This window comes from Diospyros lotus, chromosome 9 (genome assembly GCF_014633365.1).
Source record: "Diospyros lotus cultivar Yz01 chromosome 9, ASM1463336v1, whole genome shotgun sequence".
Taxonomy (NCBI): Eukaryota; Viridiplantae; Streptophyta; class Magnoliopsida; order Ericales; family Ebenaceae; genus Diospyros; species Diospyros lotus.
Window position 1 is genome coordinate 8,893,197 of NC_068346.1, and position 22,255 is coordinate 8,915,451.

The 22,255-nt window shown below is 36.5% G+C and overlaps 2 protein-coding genes across 3 annotated transcripts; both read left to right on the plus strand.

Annotated features, from left to right (window-relative positions):
* The first annotated feature begins 886 nt into the window (after positions 1 to 886).
* On the plus strand, positions 887 to 11,785 carry LOC127809222 (DNA-directed RNA polymerase III subunit RPC10-like). Of its 2 annotated transcripts, none has more exons than XM_052347986.1 (4): positions 887 to 1,148; positions 2,594 to 2,727; positions 2,846 to 2,936; positions 11,493 to 11,785. In XM_052347986.1, exons 2-4 carry the CDS (start codon positions 2,614 to 2,616, stop codon positions 11,621 to 11,623), a joined length of 336 nt encoding a protein of 111 aa, XP_052203946.1. In that variant the 5' UTR covers positions 887 to 1,148; positions 2,594 to 2,613; the 3' UTR covers positions 11,624 to 11,785. The 2 variants fall into 2 exon arrangements, with proteins under 2 accessions (XP_052203946.1, XP_052203945.1); XM_052347985.1 differs by having other exon boundaries at positions 890 to 1,148; positions 2,585 to 2,727.
* Positions 11,786 to 14,631: 2,846 nt separating this feature from the next.
* LOC127809110 (protein C2-DOMAIN ABA-RELATED 7-like) lies at positions 14,632 to 18,581 on the plus strand. Its single transcript, XM_052347787.1, has 3 exons — positions 14,632 to 14,913; positions 17,835 to 17,930; positions 18,062 to 18,581. The coding sequence occupies exons 1-3, from the start codon at positions 14,803 to 14,805 to the stop codon at positions 18,341 to 18,343; spliced, it is 489 nt and encodes a 162-aa protein (XP_052203747.1). The 5' UTR covers positions 14,632 to 14,802; the 3' UTR covers positions 18,344 to 18,581.
* Positions 18,582 to 22,255: the final 3,674 nt, after the last annotated feature.

Below are 22,255 nucleotides of genomic sequence, written 5' to 3' on the forward strand. Positions count from 1 at the left end.
GGAAAATTATGTATATACTTGTAAATGAAGGGCCCAGTAGGCAATACAACATAACAATGGAGGGCCCAGGCCCAGTAGGCAGTATTGGAATCTGAAAAATCATGTTGATTGCATGTTCAGGTTATTACCGACTGTGTGTTGTATGGAAACACCTTATAAGAGTCATTTTTTTATTTTTGAAATATTTTTTATTCCTGTTTCGGGTCCTATTTATGCTTATTTTTTAAAAAAAATGTCCGTTTCCACGTTTCCATTTTCTATCAAAAACGTTTTTACCGCGGGTACAGTACTGGTATTTCCTTTTTATTTCTATTGCCCACTATGGCTATGCTATAATTGCTATTGCTTTCCCAGTTTTCACCATATGAATATAATAATTGCCACCAACCCCAGATGCCATCAATCGACTGACCGTCCTACCAACAAACGATATCATTCAGTCATTAATATTCATATGGGTAATCATATTATTGATAGTAATTTTTGAGATATTTTACATCAACATTCAATTTCAATATATGGTATAAAGCATCTTTCATATGACACCATGTATTATTATGTATAATAAAATATATATATATATATATTTAATTTTTAATGGAAGTAATGTTTTTTTTTTTAGCCATAGGATACCATACAATTTATTTAAAATTTTGGGTAAAGTTTTAATAAAAGTAATGTTTGTTTGTTCGTAAAATAATAAAGTATTTCAGTTTTAGTTGGATGAATCATATTTTAAGTTATTTACATTGAATTTTCAATTAAATGCTCAACAAACAGTGGCAGCTAATTGCCCTTCTCACCCAGCCCACGGGGACGGATCCAGCCCATGGGCAGGGTGGGCTGAAGCCAACCCAATTTTGGTTCAGCGCCCACCCCCTCTGCAAACCCTGCTCCGCCCCTGCCCTTCTGCAAGCCCCTCTCCCTCTTTCGCTCTCGCTCGCCCCGTATCAGAAGCCGCCGCGAGAAGCAGCATTGCCGTCACTGCTATGGCGCTGTGAAGCTTTTTGTGTTCGGAGACTCCTATGCTGACGCTGGAAACTGTCCCAAACCATCCGCCGCCTCCTGGAAGGAACCATACGGATTCACTTTTCTCGGCACACCGGCCGGCCGCTTCTCCGACGGTCGTGTTCTCACTGATTACATTGGTAATAAAAAAAAAAATAATAATAACTATATCAATCGGTTCTTCCTCTAATTACATAATTCCCTTTCTTTGTTCTTGATTTAATTGCGTTCTTCACTTTCGTTTTCTGTTCATTATTTTTAGTCTGAATTTTTGATGAATTAGCTTCAAATTTGCGATTCAAGGGATGATTAAAATAACTCTTTTCCTTGTATTCGAGCTTTAATTATTTCATTCATGTTTATTTATTTTGGAGTTATTTTGCAGCCTCATTCCTTGGTATACGGTGTAATTTAGAAATTTTTTGATTTTATTCTTTGATATGGTATGACTATTTATTTATTTTTTTGATGTTTTATTATGAAAGTAAAATTTGAATGTACACTACGATTCGGATGGCCCATTTTTATATTTCGACTCAGGCCCCCAAATCTCAGGAACGGTACTGATTTTTGTTATATGAATATATCATCTCTATATATATATTACGTGAATCTGTGAATGTATCCTGTATGACTGCATGTAATACTCATTTTTCTAATTCATTACTTTGTAATATCTATAGTTATGTATCTAATACTTATTATGTGAATGTCTGTAATACTTATAGAACTTATGTTTATATTTGTTTGAATAGATTATGGAATTCATGTTTATTGTTCGATTGAATGACTATTTTTTTTAATAATTTTTTATATTAAAAATTATATTTATAAAAGGCTCCTATATTTTTGCTATTTACGCGTTTTCCCTGCGGTTCTGTTTCGTACTTTTCCGAAAAATGCCGCTTCCTCATTTTTGTTTCGTATTGTATTTGTTTCTTGTTTCATTTCCATGCAACCTAGATAGAAATAATGGGTAAATTGCAGTTATTGAATTTTGCTCTCCTTTAACAAACCAAAACTAGTCACTGTATTTTAATCATCGCAATCATTAAACTTTAGTTTTTGTTATAATTTAGTCTTTCTTTTTATTAAATTCTGATAACTAAAACTGATGTGATATTCATTAATATAAACCAAAAAATCACTTAAAGTTAAAATTCATATAAACCTCATAATCAAACGATTTTAAAGTCTATATTAATGTATATCATGTTAGGTTCGATAACAGAATTTGACAAAAGTTAAAAAGAGGGATTGAATTGTAACAACAATCAAAGTTTAATGTCTTTGATGAGAAAATTAAACTACTGTTATCAGTTTGTTAAGAATTACAAAGTTCAGGGAACTGACAATATACTGTCCATTAAATTAATGGCCAAGACGAGTTCATTAAACTGCTGCAATGTCTCTTGGAGACAAGATTATTGAACTGATTACTTATCTGAAACTAATTTACTGATATTATACATAAATAAGTAGAAAGGTGAGAGCAATTAATAATGAATTCATTTGGACATTATAGGATAAGATCTTGACTTGCTACACTGTTGGTATTAATTTAACCAAGTTGCAGGGGTTGCAGTGCAGTACAAGCCTAGGAAGATGGAATTTTGCCCAACATGCGGGATTTTGTTGCAGTATGAGCTGCCCCATTTGGGCCGGCCTGCTAGATTCTTCTGTCCAACTTGTCCATATGTATGTCACATTGAGAGCAAGGTAAATACTTCACCTAGTAAGCAGATTTAATGGTATTGTTTCCTTTCTATTAAAATACAACGATTTTTTTTTTTTTTTTTTTTCTGATTTTTGCTGTGTGTATGCCCCCATTTTTCAGGTTAAAATAAAGAGAAGGCAACATTTAGTCAGGAAAGAGATAGAACCCATCTTCTCCAAAGATGACATGAAGAATGGACCCACTACTGAAGGTGTGTCCTTATTTATTCTCTCAGCCTCAATTATGAATTTTACTTCTTTTTCTTGTGCTCTAGCTTGATTGATTTTGATCAATTTTTTTTTTCTATACCTGATTATAGTTAAATGCTCATATTTACTTGTGGACTGAAGAATTTCAAATTCGTTTTGTTGATCTCTTGATCTGGCTTTCAATTGGTGAAATTTTGTCATGATGCTGTGACACAAAAGCCACTTGACGGTTTATTTCATGGTTTATGTTTTAAGATTCTTTAGAACTCAGTTGAATTTGATCGTCATGGCTTGTGTCCAAGTGACGTGAACTGTTAAAGTATCACAGGAAGTTGCCAGAAAAGCCTCTGCCCTTAAGGACTTTACCAGTACCATACTACCACAGCTTTTGAGTGCACTTATAATATGCCACTTTCATAAGTCCTAGACAATTTGAGAAAAGCAAGTCCCTCCCATGTGTTGGTACCCTCAACCTATGTTAATTGTGTTTGAGGTAATGTAAATACTCCTAGTATTTGAGTTATGAGGTAGCGTCCAAGGAACTTATTGTCTTTTCTGGCTTGCTCTTGGCAGTTATCTGATATTGGGTGTAATTGGAATCTCCTGAAGCCCTCCGCACTTCATTTGAAATTCAAAAACTTATAGGCTACTGCTTTACTGATTTTATTTAGTTGCTGATTATTGAAATCTATCTTTCCCTCATTTCTTTGCCATCCTTGGCAAGTAGGTTTGAATGATGAGATGCAGGTGCATCAATTGAGATTGGATAGCTTTTCTTGAGATTGAATTACTATTTTGTGCTGATTTGAGAGTTTTTAAAGATAGCCACATGGAGCTATGTTACATTGATATTTTTAATTTCTTGAACTACCTGTGTAAGAGACTTTCATTCTTAGTACATGATGTGAATTTATGCCTGCAATGTTTTATTAGACATGCATTCAACCAATAGGTTTAAGTAAAAAACTTCTCTAAAACTGTGAATGATGGAACTAGTTTTTAAGCATCATCTTGTGTTAAATAATAAAGTAGTTGAGCAGTGCAAATTTTTAGTCAAAATTTTTTCATCCTTGGAGTATGGCCTTGCATAAAGATTGGAGAGCTAAAACCCATGTAGTTGACCCAATCTAGTGGAATTAAGCTTAGTGGTGGCGGTGTTGTTATTATCTTCATATCTTGGGTATGAGAAATAAATAAGTCCTACATTTGAACATATTTCCATATTGGAGACTGATACATAAAACATAGGATAAGTCAGATGTCATGTACCTACTGCTATTGAGGTTGTACATTGAGTGGGTAGTTATAGCTGTAATTGGTTGTACCTAGATAAGAGCTTAAGGAAATTGTACTATTTTGATTTTGGCAGCCCTTGGCACCTTTCCTGGTTGCTGGGATCAGTATATAACAAACTGATCCAGCCCAATTGAGATCATCGAAGAATACAATTGAGATATTTCTGATTTCCAACCTCCAATTCTCTCCCCCTCTCTTTTGATCCTTCCCCCTCTCATTCTCTGTTCTTCCAATTCTCCCTAATCCCTTCCCTGATTCTCGCCAATTTGGGGAGGATTCCCTGTTAGATTCTCAAATGTGTTTAATTTGGTATCAGAGCACATCCTTGGCCAGCGAAATTCCTTGAGATCCTAGCGAACAACACCAAAATGAAGAACTTCGAATCCCAGTTGCAGAAATTCAACTCGACGATCTATAATTTGCAAGCCAAGGTGGATCTATTGGAGATCGGATCCAACAAGAATCATGAGGTGATTGTCTTGTTGGATCGAAAATTGGAGAGCTCGATGGATGGATTGGAGAAGAAGTTAGATGGGGCTATCAATTAGATCCGAGATGAAGTTGGAGGCCAGATTCAGGAACAACTACAGAGCTTCATGATGATGTTTGCTAGGAAAAATTCGGTAAGGATTTCTCTTGATTTTTCTCCTAGAGAGAGATTGGATTCGATCCTACTTGGTCATGGGACGATTCACCAGGTTGTCAGAACCTCTGAGATTGAGGTAGAACTGGCAGTGATGGAGGAGAGTACATTGGAGAGGAGGTAGGAAGTGTAGGCTGCCCCAAATTCGCTTGGTTTTCCTATGCCTAAATTGGAGATCCCGTTGTTTGATGAACTTAACTTGAGATGGTTAGTGAGAAGGTATGAGAGAATGTTTAGTTTGTATAATGTGTTGGATCAACAGAGGATTATATTGGCCTTTGCCTACGTTAATGATGCAGGTGATGTGTGGTTCCAAGGTTGGTCAAGGGTAAGAGGTGATTGGCAATGGGCAAATTTCATGGAAGATCTATGTGAAAGGTATGGAGATCGAAGCATGATGGATGTGGTAGAGAAATTCAACAAATTAACGCAAGAGGGTACTGTGCAGACTTACCAACTTAAATTTGAAGAGTTGAAATCGCTTATGTTGAACCTCAATCCCCACCTAACCGAGGCCTACTTCGTCTCAAGTTTCATTAGTGGATTGAGTGAAGAATTAAGGTCTATGGTAAAGATGCTGCAGCCTAGGATGATTAAACAAGCAGCTGAGAGTGCTAAGCTGCAAGAGTTATTCGTGGAGGCTATGATGAGGAAGTAGAGGCTGCAGGGGGTTAAGCTCTAGTACATTGCAACAGGGAAGTAAAGGGTACATTAAGGAGGCCATTAAAATCAACTAGGGCTCTAAGAGTTTGGTAGTCCCAACGTCTGTCACTCCTATGCAGTTAAGGAAGGAGGATTATAGAACACAGGAGGCACGTCGGGCTATGCTTCCGGTGTGAGGACAAATATTTTCCCGGGCATCAGTGCAAGAGGCAATTACTCTTGCTGGAAGGGGAAGAAGAATTGGAAAGAGGTGAAAGGGAGCCAACAAATCCAAATGAAATTGAAGGAGAGGATAATGGAGAAATTTTCGTGCATACCTTACGGGGATCGACCTACAGCAAGATAATCAAAGTGGAAGGGAGAGTATAGAACTGTAGGTTGATGATCCTGATTGACAGTGGGAGTACCCACGACTTCCTAGATGAGGGCATAGCCAGCCAAGAAGATAAATTGCAAAGTCATTGGCACTCAACCCCTATCGGTGACTGTAGCCAATGGCAACAAGGTCACGAGTAAATCATCCTATGATGGCTTTTGTTGGGAGATGCATGGAGAGGAATTTGAAGTTGATTTAAGGTTGCTGAAATTAGGAGGCTGTGACATAGTAATGGGGTTGGTGTTGGATGAAGAATGTGAGCCTTATTAGCTTTGACTTCAACATAATGGAGGTGACATTTGAAAATGAGGGCAAGAAAATGCCCCTCACGAGCAGCAAGGAGATAGGGGCATATAAGATGATCGAGGGGAAGAAGCTTAAAAAAATATTCAAGAGTAAACTCTCCCAAGTGGCATAACTATCCTCTATTCAGGCCATGGACAATTTGGGGGGAAACTGAGAGCAAGGAGGTGAACTGTCAGCAATTTGCCTTAGTCCAAATGGGAGGTACATGAGCTTGACCTTCTTAATATACTATTAGTTGAGTTTGAGGACCTGCTTGTAGAGCCTGATTCCCTACCTCCTAACAGACTCCTTGATCGCTCCATAACCCTTGTGCCAAACACTGAACCAATCAACATAAGATCTTATCGTTACCCTCCCATCCAAAAGACTGAGATTGAAAAATTAGTAAAGGAAATGCTTCAAAAGTCCATTATCAGACCTAGTTGCAGCCCTTTTGCATCACTTGTATTACTTGTCAAAAAGAAAGACAGATTATGGCGATTTTGTGTTGACTACCGTCAACTAAATGTCATGACTATCAAGGAAAAGTTCCTTATACCCATAATTGAAGACATGTTAGACAAATTGAAACATCTCGCGGTTTTCTAGAACTAGACCTCAGATTGAGTTATCACCAAATTAGAATGAAACTTGAGGATATTCCCAAAACCGCATTTAGAACACTTCATGGCCATTACGAGTTCATGGTCATGCCTTTTGGGCTCACCAATGCCCCAGTCACATTCTGTCCTTAATAAACCAAATTTTTTAACCTTGCGAGAATTTATCCTTGTTTTCTTTGATGATATCCTTGCGTACAATCCCTCCTTTAACCAACACCTTAACCACTTAAGGACTATATTTGAGGTCCTTAGACTCAACCTACTGTATATTAAAAGGTCAAAATGTGCCTTTCCACAAAGACAAGTGGAATACCTTGAGCACGTCATCTCAAGTGCTGGAGTGAGCACAAACCCAAGGAAGGTGGTTGCCATGATTACTTGGCCAAGACACCACTGTTAAGGCCTTAAGGGGCTTTCTAGGGCTAACAGACTACTATTGAAGATTTGTGAAAAATTATGGGGTGATCAACAAGTCTCTTACTGATTTGTTGAAGAAGGATGGATTGAATTGGAGCCCCAAGGCCGAGGAAGCCTTTGTGTAGTTAAAAAAGGCAATGAGTGAGGTTCCCATGATAGGCTTACCAGATTTCAATAAGCCCTTTACATTGGAAATTGATGCAAGCAGTACGGGAACTGGGGCAGTTTTAATGCAGGAGGGAAAACCATTAGCATTTATCAGCCAAGCCTTAGCCCCTAGGCACTTGGGCTTGAGCATATATGAAAGAGTTATTGGCAGTGTTAGTAGCAGTAGAAAAGTGGAGACACTACCTGGAAAGAGGCCAATTTATAATTAAGAATGACCATGAAAGTTTGAAGTTCCCGTTACTACAAAAACTCCACACACATCTGCAGAAAAAAGGGATGGCTAAACTCATGGAGCTGGACTGTAATACCCCAAGAGTCCAGAGAAGGGTATTATATATCGAGAATAAGTAAGGAAAGAAACAATACCAGTTTGATACCTTTTAGGCTGAATATAGGCAAAAAACTCCCGAGTTAAGCGTGCTTGAGCTAGGGAAGCTCAAGAATGGGTGACCCCCTGAAAAGTTTGCATAGGCCCATTAAGGTAAGTTGTTCCGGTCCTTCCTATCTCTCGATGTGGGATGTTACATGGGCTATGTCATTCAGTATAGAAAGGGAAAGGAGAATGTTGTTGTAGATGCCCTCTCCTGCTATTTTAAAGAGGGAACATTTGTAGCTATCATGTCCATCGTTCCAGACTGGTGTCAAGAGGTGACGACAAGTTATGATAAGGATAAAAGGACTGAAGAACTTCTGGAGCAGCTGGTCATGGACCCCTTAGGTAGGCAAGGCTACACACTAATTAATTGGCTGATAAGATACCAGGGTAGGCTGGTAATTGGTGATTGTGACCAACTTAGAGGAAGATATTGCAGTCCTTGCATGAGTCTTCGGTGGGTGGGCATTCAGGCATACAAAACACCTACCACAAGGTAAAACAACTCTTTTAGTGGCCTTAATTAAAGAATTTTGTGATGGAGTTTGTTATGGCCTGTGATATTTGTAAGAGATGCAAACATGCAACAGTGGCCATCTTAGGCTTACTGCAACCTTTAGCCACGCATGGGCAAATGTGTCCACGGATTTTATGGAAGGATTAGCAAAGTCAGAAGGAAGCGACTGCATATTGGTAGTGGCGGACCGATTTACAAAATTTGTTTCATTTTCTAAGCCTTTCCCATCCCTACACTACACAAGAAATGGCTCGACTCTTCCTAGACCAGGTAGTGAAGCTCCATGAAACCCCATAATCCATAGTACCAAACCGGGGAAAATGTGTTAACAAGCCTGTTATGTCAAGAGCTCTTGAAGTCCCTAGGAGCTAAACTATACATGTCCTCTGCTTATCCCCCACAAACAGATGGACAAATAAAGAGGGTGACTTAATGCCTAGAGACTTATCTCTGCTGCCTTTGCTTCTTGCAACCCAAGGGTTGGCACAGATGGCTCTCCCTAACTCAATGGTGGTATAATTCCAGCCACCATAGCTCCATCAAAATGTCACTGTTCGAAGCATTGTACTGGTACAAGACTCCCTTCCTGCTGGCAATTGGGGGACCAACTACAATAGCTGCCGTGGATTCATACCTGCAGCAAAGGCAAAATGTTTTACAGCAGCTAAGGAAAGAGTTAGCAACTGCCTAGAATCAAATGAAGCAGTTTGCGGACAGAAGGAGTGAGAGAGTTTGCAGTGGGGGATGAAATCTATCTGAAGCTAAAACACTCTCATCTTAAGACCCTATCCCAAGGGCAGGTTTCTAAATTGAGCCTGCAGTTCTATGGCCCCTTTCCTTTTATCGCAAGGTTTGGAAATGTTGCTTATAAACTCCAAGTCTCCAACTGCCTGCTGATTCCCAAATCCACTCGGTATGCCATGTATCTTTGCTCAAGAAGTTGGTGGAAACACATCAAGTGAGTTCCTCCTTACCCCCATTTGCTAGAGAGGCTACCCCTACTATGGAATCAGGTGCCATAGTGGACAGGAGAATAATCTGTAGGCAGGAAGCTCCTTTAACTCTAGTACTGGTCCCACCTTCACCAGACAACAACACATGGGAGCATTTGCCTGACCTACTCAAACAGTTTCCCAAAGCTGCTAACCTTTTTTACATTGCTTGAGGACAAGAAAGTTTTCAAGGGTTGGGGGGGGGGGGGGGGAGAATTTTTCATGTACCTACTGCTATTGAAGTTATACATTGAGTGGGTAGTTATAGTTGTAATTGGTTGTACCTAGATAAGAGCTTAAGGCAGTTATACTCTTTTGATTTTGGCGGCCCTTGGTGCCTTTCCTGGTTGTTGGGATCAGTAAATAACAAACTAATCCAGCCCAATTGAGATCATGGAAGAATACAATTGAGATATCTCCAACTCTCTCTCTCTCTCTCTCTCTCTCTCTCTCCTTTCCTTCCTCATTCTCTGTTCTTCTTCCAATTCTCCCTAATCCCTTCCCTGATTCTCGCCAATTTGGGAGAATTCCATGTCAGATTCTCAGATCTGACATCAGAATAGTTTATATTGAAGTGTATTTTGCATTGTTCCTTGGCATTTGCAATCATTCATTCATTTAGTGATAATCAACATGCAATATCTGGTTTGTTTTTTCTGATGATAACATGTGGTGTCTAGTTAGGCATATAAGGAGAAGGGGCAATTGAACTGCCAAAAGATTTTTGACTTTTAAAATCTAATAGCTTGTTAGTAAATCTGTTGAGCAGCATGTTATGATGAAAGCATAAAATTGAGACTCAAATTACCCAACACAATTACATAATCTACAGAGTATGCTTCATGTACTTGTAACTGCTTTATGCAAAATTCTACATTTCCCAATTTCTTGTTTCCAGCTGGTTCATGTTGTTGTATCAAACATATGGATTGGAATAGAATACTGTTTGGTGAATATTGACTTATTTAAAGAGGAAAAATTTAGAAGTTTAAACATATGTTTCCACATCTCTGTTTTTATAAAAATAAATCACATGATCTATTAGTTCATGTCTATTATGTACTGTACTTATGTTCCTTTTCTTGTTCTTTTCTCTAAGTAGCTTCTCTGTAATGGTTATTTGTCAAAAGCCTTAATTTTCTACTCATGAAAAGTCTTAAAATAACCTTTTGAAATAGCCAAAAAGAAGAAGAAAAGAGGTGTTAAAATGAATTTGTTTACAATTTTTTGGCTGTAAGGAGTCGTCAGTCTAAAGATTGCTTGTCAATGAATGCATCTAACAGTGTTAAGATGTGTGGCACATATTTAGGATAAAATTTAAGAAGTTTTTGGGATATGATGTTGGCATGTTTTTGGAAGATAAATATTTGTTCAAGACATGTATAGCACATAATAGCATCACAAGTCTTGATTCCACTAGGTAGGTTTGGCTACATAAATTTTAGCTCTTCATTCATCATTGTCCTTGGTCATATATTTTATAAAGTCCTTATATCCATGTCACACTCACATCCAATAGTTTCTCAAGTGTTTTTTTAGTCCTCTACTTCTTTTACTATAAACTTTTTTCATTCCATCCATTCGTTTCATAGGTGTATCTATTTTTTTTTTTTTCTCTCTCATGTTCAAACGATCTTAATATATAGCACATATTGAGATAAAATTTAGAAAATCTTTTCCAGATGATGTTGTCATGTTTTCAAGAAGATCAATATCCATACAAAATTGAAATGTCTTAAAAGCTTTCCCAGCACCAACAAAGAAAAAAGGAAGAGAGAAAAGAACCCTCAAGTTTTGAGAGAGTGAGTACTAGTACTACGGTGAGGTCCTGAAGAAGACCATTTTTCAAGGACTATTTCTTTATACATATTTTTTCAGGGAGAGGTTTTGAAAAAGATGACCCTGAAGAATAATTCTGATAAAGACCAAAAATCAAAAGAAACAATGTTTGCTCATTGCAAGCAAGTGGCATTTGCCTTGTTAATTGACATAGATTTATGTGTTTTAAGTTGTGTACCATCTTGGCTGATTTTTGTTTTCACCAAGCATGGGAGAAGCAATGTTCCTTAGTTTTATAATATCCAAGACGGACAGGGTATCTCCCATTTTTCTTGATCTTATCTATAACATATATCTAGAAGAATAGGACATAAGTTGATGAAATTGCTACTTTCATAACCTAATTATGCTCTCTGTTCTCTGTAGCAACATGCCCAAATTGCGGGTTTGGGAAGGCTGTTTTCCAGCAACTTCAGATCCGATCAGCTGATGAACCAATGTCGACATTTTACTGGTGCCTGAACGAGAAATGTGGACGCCAATGGCGTGAGGATTAAAAGTCATATTCCTTATCAAGTGTGTCCAAAGAATGAGAATTATTAATTTTATGGTTGAATAACTCCTCAAATTCTATTCTAACTTAGATTAGACATAAATTTTCAAATATCCTGAATTCTTTTTGGGGTGGGAATAGAACACTAAAAGGTTATTATTTATAAGTAGGCATCTTAGTATCAAAGTGATGGTTTAACAAATTTTAACAGTTATGGATATCTGGGAGAAATATTTATATATATTTTTTCCTTAGCTACAATCTTCTTAAAAAACAAACATATTATGCCCTCTTTTCTCTCTTGCTACGAAATTAAATATTTTAAAATATTATCTGATAAAGTTATTATTTTAAAAATAAATTGAGTGCTTGATTTTTGTCATATTTGTTATTGAAATGAGAATATATACTTTTATAATATTAATTAAATTAAAATTAAGTTAATATTATGCACGTTTTTTATTATTAAATAAAGTTAAAGTTACGTGAAATAAAAACTAAAAATTTGGAAAGTACACAAAAGTCCGTCAACTGAGTTGGAATATTGCCAATAATTATTGCTATAAAAATCCTTATTTTCTTCCTCCAAGTAGTATCAAATTTATTTGTCGGGTTAATTATATCAATAATCATTTAACTTTGTTAATTATTAATATTTTAAAATTATTATTACTTAATTACTGAACTTTAAAATATTATTTATTAGTGATTAATATTTCAAAATCGTTTTTCATCTGTCATTCATTAATCCCTGAACTTTAAATTCACGAGTGATGGATGAAAAATATTTTTGAAATATTAGTGAGTAATATTTTAAAGTTTAGTGGTTAAATAGTAATAGATTTAAAATATCAGTGATTAATGAATAATATTTTAAAGTTTAATGACTAAATAATAATAAAATATAAAATTAAATAATTATTAAGATAATTAATATTTTGTCATGTTCCTAGAGAAAAAAAAAAGATAAAAGAAAAAATAAAACAAGAATGTCCCCTCACACCTTATGAGATTGATAACCCATGAATTTAAGCCGCCTTGGAATGATTTGATGGGTTGACAATTTAAACCTTGCGTCTTCAACAAATTCTCAATCCTTATTTATCACAATAACTTATATAATTATAAAAGTGAAATCATCATAAAATTTTCTAATTATAATTTTATATTCGTAATTATCAGTCTTTTCTATTTAAATTAGAGGCTAAATAAATGGTTTTAGTAAACTCAAATCGTAACATTACATAATTTACCACCTAATTGATTATATTTATATTTATATTTAAGAAAAAAAATATTTTAAGATTCTCCTGATATTTTTTTTGGTCCGAATGAAATATAAAATTATTTAAATATTCTCTATTATATATATATGTATATGTATATATAATGGAGTGCACTCAATTAATTTTCCACCGCCTCCTGACAAAAAATATACAAAAATATCCTAAAAAAGGGCATCTTTATATTTATATTATTATAATAATGTTGAAGGTACAAATGCTTTGGAATGGAGAGGTCTCGAAGGGAATTTATTTATCTGATTTTTTGGTACGGACGTTGTTGGTTTCTGAATTACGTGATTCATGTGATTTGGGACGTGTTTGGAAGGAATGGAAAACACAAAATATTTTCTTTTTTTTTTTTTCCTTTTAATTGTACTTAGAAAAGGGGACAGAAAAGAAAACAGTTGACTGTGTTTTTTTTGGCTGGTTTGAAAAATAATAATAAAAAAAGCACAGCGAGAATGAAAGGGAAGAATAATAATAAATGTTGAAAGTGGCGGTTGGTGGGGGATATTTTGCAAGAATCTTCATTATATACTTACATTATTACATATTATGGATCCTTCATTAATATTAGTTTTTTTTTAAATGACCCCACAAAATTAGAAGTTTATTCAAAATAAATAAAGATTTTCTATCTAGCTCTTTTTTATTTTTATATTTAATTTTGAGTTATGTTTTTAATTTTTTTTATTTTGTTTTTGAAAGTGGGTATTTTGAAGTTACTGACTTAATACTTTTTAAGTGTCCATTATTTATAAATTATTAACTTTTTTATTTCACAATTAACACAATCATTCTCAAGTCTAAAAATAAAAGTAAAAAACAATCTTGTTTATAAAAATTTAAGTTGCGTTTCTTTTATTATTTTTAAATTATTTTTAATTTTTAATTTTCTAAAATAATAAAAACGTGTTCTCTTTACTGTTTTTAAAAATATATTTTTGAAAATAAAAAAAATTATAAAAAAAACTAAAAATAATAAAAAGTTATTCTGAGTATTTTTATTCAAAATAAACTCAAAACTCAAAATATATTTATTTATTTATATTTTATTATTATAATAAAAAGATATTATAAAATTTATTAACTTAAAAATGTATATATTTTTTTAATAATATATTAATATTAGATATTTATAATTTACTTAATAATCAAATTTATTGAATAAAGTATCATTAAAATAATATTTTTAAAATTTCAAAGAGAACGTTTTTTTTTAATTTTCTGTTTTGAAAAATAATTTTTTAAAATAATAAAGTGAACGTGTTTTTAATTTTCTAAAAACTGACTACCAAAATAAAAAATTAAAATAAATTTAAAACTCAAAATTAAAAATTAAAAACAAAGAGAACGCAACCTTTAGGAGTCCATTTGGTTTTGATTTTAAATTTAGTCGTCAATTTAGATTTAAGTTATAATGGTTAATTTAATATTTTATTTTTTTAGAAAAAATTAAATTAAACACTAAACTTTAAAATGGGATAAATAAACCGACTTTTATAAATAAGAGAAAATAATTAATTATCAATTATTGAGGATGTTACCATAATTTAACAATGTTAAAACAAAAGATTAATAATAATTATTTAACATTTGCATTTATAAAAATTTAATAACTTCTTTCCGAATTTAGTAATCAATTTGCCACAAAATTCAGTAGCCGGTTCCGCCAGTAATATTTTCTGTGCTTTGATTTCCAGAGCCAGGCCCTCCGTCCAAACACAGCCTAAGATTATCTTTGGGCCCCCAGTTTTCAACATCCGAGGAACACTTTCCTTCTCTGCGCTCTCTCTCTCTCTCTGTCTCTCTCTCTGTTCCGCAGCTCCAGACCAGAGTAATTGGTTCGCTTGAAAGAACAGAACAGAAGCTATTGTTCAAACTTCAAAGAACGACAATGGAGGGCATCAAGGGGCTTCTCAAGATTCGAGTCCACAGAGGTATCAATCTCGTTGTTTGCGACACTCTTAGCAGCGATCCTTACGTTGTCGTCACCATGGGAGACCAGGCCAGTCTTCTTTCTTCAACCTCTCTCTCTCTCTCTCTCTCTCTATATATATATATATATATATAATCTTCTGTACGTATATGGATATGTGTTGCCTTGAGTTCTTGATTCTGATGATGGAAATGGAGATCCATGTGTCTGACGATTTTCTGATGATCTAACTCGGTTTGATTATTATTTTCTCTTTTAGTTTTCTAAACAGTTTTTTTTTTTAATTCTTCTTCTCTCTCTCTCTCTCTCTCTCTCTGGAAAAGAAATATTCCAATCTGTTCTTGTTTTCTTTTCGCGGATGGTTTAATTTATTTTCTGGAATCTTGAAAAGAACAAAGAAATAAATCTAAATTTCTGGGTAACCAAGCAAATTTCAAGGCCATTTATTAATTTAGTTTCTTCTCTCATTCTATCTGTTATCCTCTTCTATTTTTTCTCTTTACTTTCTAGCTAAGAAATTTTTTTTTAGAAAATATATATATATTTATAGAATTGAAATTTATAGTTGTAGCAATAACTAGTTTATAAAATTTTGAAGCAATAATGTATCGTTTTTTTATGCATCCTGCAATAGAGAATAACACAATCGGGTGTTAATCTGTTCAAGCCTTTTACCGAGTGTTCATGACCCTGCTTCTTTACATACTTGTTTACCTATGTGTTTCAATGATTTTTGAAATCAGAGAAAAGATTGGGAGAATTTGGTATCAATTTCTGGTAAACAGTTTCTTACACCAGTTTCTGATGGTAAAAAAACATTTTCTGAAACAATAGCCATTGATGATTGTTGTTGCTTGACTACAGAATTTATGGTATGGGGGACCGTCTCAAGGTGGCACACAAGTGACCTCTTGGATGATGGGTGACTCTCCTGGACGATGGGTGACCTGCCGAGAGAGAAAACCGGGCGCGGGTGAGTGTCCCCAAGCAGACCCTTTGATGCCTAAGTCAACCTCCAGAAAATGCAAATTGCTCGAGAGTAGACAAGAAGTTTGAATATGAGAATGAGTGTGCCTCAATGAGGGGGGTCCCCCTATTTATAGTGATTGAGGGGGCTGACATGTGGTAGAAGACCCACCCTTTTCAACGGGCATCTCAGAGGCCGTTTTGATTTAGTCTTGCAGGGTTCACAGCCATCTGAGAGGGTCTCTTGTATGGTTTGGAGGGAGGCTCTCGGATATCTTTAGGGGAGGCGTGGTTCTTTGGGGAGGGTCACTCGGTGGTGCCCTGAGAGAGGCTCCCCGGGGGTCACTCAATTGTGTTTCGCATGGTGGCATGGATGATTTGGTGCACGGTAAAAGGCCCAGGACTTGAACCCTCGGTCCTGTGCTGGCCGCTAATGGCTGGGTAGGCGAGGGGCAATGGTCGAGTGACCCTTACTCGGCATGGCTTGAGCTTGGCCGTGAGGGTGGGGGGCCATGGTTGAGTAACCCTTGTTCGGCATGGCCCGAGTGGGGTCTCTCGGCATGGCTCTCGCTTGGCCGCGCAGGCGAGGCTCACGACCTTGCGGGGATGGCCACCACTCGGTTGAGCGGGGGTATGCCCATGCGCACGCGGCTCATGGCCGCTCTTTGGTCACACTGACAAGCTCATCGGAATTTGTCGGCTCCGGTGAAGCATTGTGGCACAAGGGTGGCGTGTCATGGCAGGTGATGGGTGAGTGGCAGGCTCAAGTGTTGGATGGCACAGGGCTGCCGTGCCATGGTGGCAGCAAGTATGCATGTTGATGCAGCAGTGTGTGGCAGAATGGGCCTTGTGGTTGAGGCACCTGCACACAAGGCAGCGGTTGGCATGGCTGGCGCGCACAGATGGGATTGGACCTGATGCTGTGGGGCGGATGCCACGTAGGCCGAAGGATGCGGGCACGCTAGCAAGCTGAATGGGTCGAGTTGTGCGGGACACAAGGGCAATCCGTGCACCTTGGCAAGTGGCAAGGCCAACAGGCGGGAGCGGTTGCAGCAACGTGGGGATGTGGCCCGAGCAGTCCCGCAATGTGCAGAGCACGTCTGCGCAAGGCGCGCCCATGAGGGCCACACGGGGCCATGCGTGCGCAGAGTGGCCGAGGCAGTTGCGACAGGTGTCAGCCAGATAGGCCATGCGGCCCACGAACGGTTGCTGGACGTGGTGCAAGTGGCCCTATGATCCAGTGGGGACGGTTATAAGGCATAACCGCTTGTATTTTCTGTAGCCTATATATATGTGGCTTTGTGGGCCTTTTTGGTAACTTCTTAGATAGAGCATAGCCCGAGCCATTTTCCTTTGTATTCTCGGATTGAATAAAAGGTTGGGATTTTTCCCGTATTCTTTGTGTGTGCTTTCCTTTGTTTGGTGAGTTAACCCCGGAGGGTTGTTGGCTGATCTGAGTGGGCAAGCTTAGAGCCATTACAAGATTCTTGGCCGGAATCCAAGGCTAGTCTTGTGACGGGGAGTGACCCTCACTTGGCCCTCTTGTGGCTCGGCCCTGTTGGCCCCTCCCTTCGGCCTATTTTGCCCCCCTCGGCCAATTTTTGGTCTGGCCATTTTATGGATTTATTTGGTCAGGCGTAACAATGATAATCCAATTTGCATTGGGTTTATCTTTGAAGTTGTCACTATCTTAGCTGATTAGTTTTATATATGTAGTTTATATAGCGTTATATATAAGATTATAGTCTTTGCAGTTTCGAATAGAGATGTAATCTAACCCCCCATCAAATGCAAAATTAATTGAGTTGGATTAGTTTGGTTTTAATTTATGATTGGGTTTAAAATTTCTGAATGGATCACTATTTTTCTTACTTAGGTCCAATTTTAAATAGAATCCAAACAAACCCTACTAATAAGGACTCCTAATTTAGACAAATAGGTACTTCCATGTAAAAACCCCTGCAGTTAGTTGTAGCAGATAATCTGATCTTCTCTAATCTCATGCTTTAATTTTGGTGATGCAGAAGGTAAAGACCGGGGTGATAAAGAAGAATATAAATCCTGTGTGGGATGATGTGTTAACCCTGTACATTAAAGATCCCAATGTTCCAATCATCCTCGTAAGTAGATCCAGCTAGTACGATCGCTTAATCTCATTCATGTACACCAGCCCTACTTAATGCCGTGAATGACGAATTAGTTGGATATTCTAACTTGAGCGTTAAATTGGGTTTGTTTAATTACTTTGCAGACGGTGCTTGACAAGGATACGTTCACAGTGGATGATAAAATGGGAGAGGCAGCCATAGACATCAAACCATACATGGAGTGCATGAAGATGGGGCTGCAGAACATCCCCAACGGCACCCAAGTCCAGCGGGTCCAGCCCAGCCACACCAACTGCCTGTCCGAGGAGAGCTGCATCGTCTGGAACGACGGCAAGATGCGCCAAGACATGCGCCTCAAATTGAGGAAGGTGGAGCGCGGCGAGGTCGAGATCCAGATCGAGTGGATCGATCTCCCCACGGTCTAGATTGAGAGCTTGTCTTCGTCTGTGCTAAATTTTCTTCTACTACTTCCGTTGGACTTGGATTCTATAATTAATTATGATCAGCTGTTTGGCTTTGTAATTTAGGAACGTAAATGGAGTCCCTTGCATCGGTTGGGTTGGATGCAATAGTGTTTGATGATGCAGTGTAGGACCACTTGAAGATATATAAGAATAGTGGTGGGTGGCTGAAGAGGGAATAAAACGGGCCTGTATTCTCTTAGATGCTTTCCTTGTATTTGTTTGGCGTCACGTCAGATTTGTTAACCTGGCGTGGGCAAGGAAAAATGGGGAGGGGGATGTCCACTCTCATTTTGTTAAAAAAACGTAGCTACCGAGAGCACTGGCTAATAAATCCTATCATGCCTAACAAGGGTAACGGACCGAACTAATTTAAATAATCAAATTTTATATTCAGAATAATTAATATTAAGAAAATATATTATGACTTTAAAATATTTTAATAAATGTAATTATCGTCATAGCATGCATATTAACTTAAGCTTATCTTAGTATATTGTCGTAAACAACTTAAAATAATCATACATTTCAGTCATTCAATTGAAAATTAAAATACTATTGTTGAAGCTGAATAGGAAATTAAGTTTTGCTTTATATATATATATATATATATTAACATCGAATATAACAACTTTAGTAAAAAGCAAATCGATATTCATGTTCATCTTATTTGTTCCTTTCTAACGAAAGAGAACGGTCGGGGAGACGAGATCGCAATGGCAAGAAACGGGCTCTGGTGACGGGTTCGTTCAGAGGGTGATTGACACTTACAAACACTCTGATGCTTGAGTGACTAAGAGAGTAAAGAAATTGCACTGTATCGGTAGGTCAGAGAGCAGAACATATATTGTCTCTGAAAAGAGTTGGTTGATATAGGAGGAAGAAACATCTTTTTGCATGCATGCGTCGTGCGTTTGCAAGTGATGAGATTGAGTATCTGGCGCTGGTAGGGGTTCCCATGTGGCAGCATGGTGTTGATGGAACTTTCATTAATGTGAATGGAATCCGCCATTAATGAGGAATAGAACATATATTGTCTCTGAAAAGAGTTGGTTGATATAGGAGGAAGAAACATCTTTTTGCATGCATGCGTCGTGCGTTTGCAAGTGATGAGATTGAGTATCTGGCGCTGGTAGGGGTTCCCATGTGGCAGCATGGTGTTGATGGAACTTTCATTAATGTGAATGGAATCCGCCATTAATGAGGAATAGAACATATATTGTCTCTGAAAAGAGTTGGTTGATATAGGAGGAAGAAACATCTTTTTGCATGCATGCGTCGTGCGTTTGCAAGTGATGAGATTGAGTATCTGGCGCTGGTAGGGGTTCCCATGTGGCAGCATGGTGTTGATGGAACTTTCATTAATGTGAATGGAATCCGCCATTAATGAGGAATAGAACATATATTGTCTCTGAAAAGAGTTGGTTGATATAGGAGGAAGAAACATCTTTTTGCATGCATGCGTCGTGCGTTTGCAAGTGATGAGATTGAGTATCTGGCGCTGGTAGGGGTTCCCATGTGGCAGCATGGTGTTGATGGAACTTTCATTAATGTGAATGGAATCCGCCATTAATGAGGAATAGATTTAAGCGGGTGCGCGGATACCCAGTATGGGGGTTGCAATAATGCTGCTACAAGCTAGCACAGGGCTAGGGCCAGGCCGAGATTGGGCCATGAGAGATGGGCTAGATTGGGCTGAAGATAAGTCAAGATTGGGCCCAGACGGTCCACTATCCATAAGGCTTAAATATTTGAGTAAATATGCTATTTCAATGGGCTATTCTCAATTAAAAATGTTATCTAATTAGATAAAAAATAAATTACAATTAAACCATCAATCACACATACGAATATAAAATTTTACATGAAAAACTCAAATTGAAAAAATAATGGGTAGAAAGAACAAAATATCACTAAGTAAATATTATTACAACAAAAGTGATATTGTCACACTAATTCTAGTGACCTATGTATCCACGGGCGGATCCAGGGAGGGGCTGGCACGGGCTTCAGCCCATGCCAGCCCCAACCAAAACATTATATATAAATATATATATATATCCATATATACACAATCCCTCAAATTGAAGCTCCAGCCCTCCCCTTGGATCCCCTCTGGATCCGCCCCTGTATGTATCTATTTATAGATTTAAAATTATTTATAAATGTACATAAAGAATCAGATTTTGATTAGAAGATTCATGAGAATATTCTTCTAAATAAGATAAATCTCATTTAAAATCAAATTTGACAATATCCTAATCACGGTTAAATTAAAAAATTCAATTATAGATGAATTAGGATTTTGAGTCATAATTATCACAAATTGAGAATTAGGACTGACTCTAAATTCACATATGAAATTATCCATAATTCTTTTTTTCAAAAAAAATACGAAGAATTAATCTTCTTGACGAATATCGACAAAATTCATGCAATGCTCGGACTTTGTACTATGAAGGGACTTGGTCACCATATCTGCAAAATTATCATCAGTCACATTCAAAACATATGCAACAAGATCAATTTCAGTATATCTTTAAGAATGTCTGATATTTCTTTCTAGGTTTATCCTTAGCAATACAATAATCTAATGGATCGGCACTTGATTTTAGAAAAAATAATATCTCTGCTAATTACAACTTTAAATGCTTCTGGATCCCATAGTTTATAACTCTTAACACCAGACTTATAACCAAGGAAGAGACATTGTTTAGACATTAGTTCTAATTTTTTATTATCAACATGAATAAATTTAGAGCATCCAAAAATTTTCAAATCAAAATAATTCGCAGGAGTACTTAATCATAACTCTTCTAGAATTTTCTTATTAATAGCGAATGAAGGGGATTGATTAACCAGAAAACATGCCATATAAGCAGTCTTGGCCTAAAAAGACTTAAATAAATCGAAATTAGACAGTATACATTGTACTTTTTTTATTAAAGTTTTGTTCATCTGCTCGGCTACGCCATTTTGCTATGGTGTACCTGGGAATTATTAGGTGCCTTAGAATTATTTCTTTCCTGTAGAAATAATTAAATTCATGTGAACAAAATTCTAAACCATTATCAGTACGGAGACTCTTAATTTGTTTTTTGATTTATTTTTCAATCATAGTCTTTCATTGCTTGAAAGTAGCAAAAATATCAATCTTTTATTTCAAAAAGAATACGCAAACTTTCTTAGAAATATTATCAATGAAAATCAACATGTATCTGGCACCACTCTTAGAGGGTACTCTAGTCGAACCCTAGAGATTAGAATGAACATAGTCCAGTATACCTTTCTTTATTAAATCTGACATGTTTTTGCTTATCGAAAACGCAATGTTCACATAAGTCCAATTTTTTAGTACTCTGCCTTTGAAAAGTACTCATTTGCTCGATTTAGCCATATCTATTTCACTCATATGTTTAAGGCGCATATGCCATAACTGAGTGATATCGGTATTAGATAAAGAAAAAATAGAAATAGAAGCATCATCTGTAATAGTAGAGGCCTATAGAACATATAATCAACCGTATTCATTTTTACCTTTCATTACAATAAGAGCACATTTACTTACCTTAATAACTCTACATTCACTAATGAACTTGTACCCATTCAAATTAATAGTACTTAATGATATAAGATTTTTTTGAGATTGGGAACATGTTTGACATCAATTAAAGTTCAAACAATATTGTCAAACATTTTAATTTTAATTATTCCAATGCCAACAATTTTACAAGAAAAATTATTATCCATCAACACATCACCAGAAGTCAAAGTTTTATATATAAAAAAATCAATCCCTATTAGGAGATATGAAACGTGCATACTGTGTCAAAAATCCAATTTTCACTAGGTTTGGTAATTTCATTAGTTATCACC

Excerpts from the sequence above, each read along its gene's own strand:
- LOC127809222 (XM_052347986.1), top strand. The coding sequence starts at position 2,614 with ATGGAATTTTGCCCAACATGCGGGATTTTGTTGCAGTATGAGCTGCCC. Across the intron at positions 2,728-2,845 it reads TATGTCACATTGAGAGCAAG|GTTAAAATAAAGAGAAGGCA; the intron begins GTAAATACTTCA and ends CCCATTTTTCAG. Across the intron at positions 2,937-11,492 it reads GAATGGACCCACTACTGAAG|CAACATGCCCAAATTGCGGG; the intron begins GTGTGTCCTTAT and ends TGTTCTCTGTAG.
- LOC127809110 (XM_052347787.1), top strand. The coding sequence starts at position 14,803 with ATGGAGGGCATCAAGGGGCTTCTCAAGATTCGAGTCCACAGAGGTATC. Across the intron at positions 14,914-17,834 it reads TCGTCACCATGGGAGACCAG|AAGGTAAAGACCGGGGTGAT; the intron begins GCCAGTCTTCTT and ends TTGGTGATGCAG. Across the intron at positions 17,931-18,061 it reads CCAATGTTCCAATCATCCTC|ACGGTGCTTGACAAGGATAC; the intron begins GTAAGTAGATCC and ends ATTACTTTGCAG.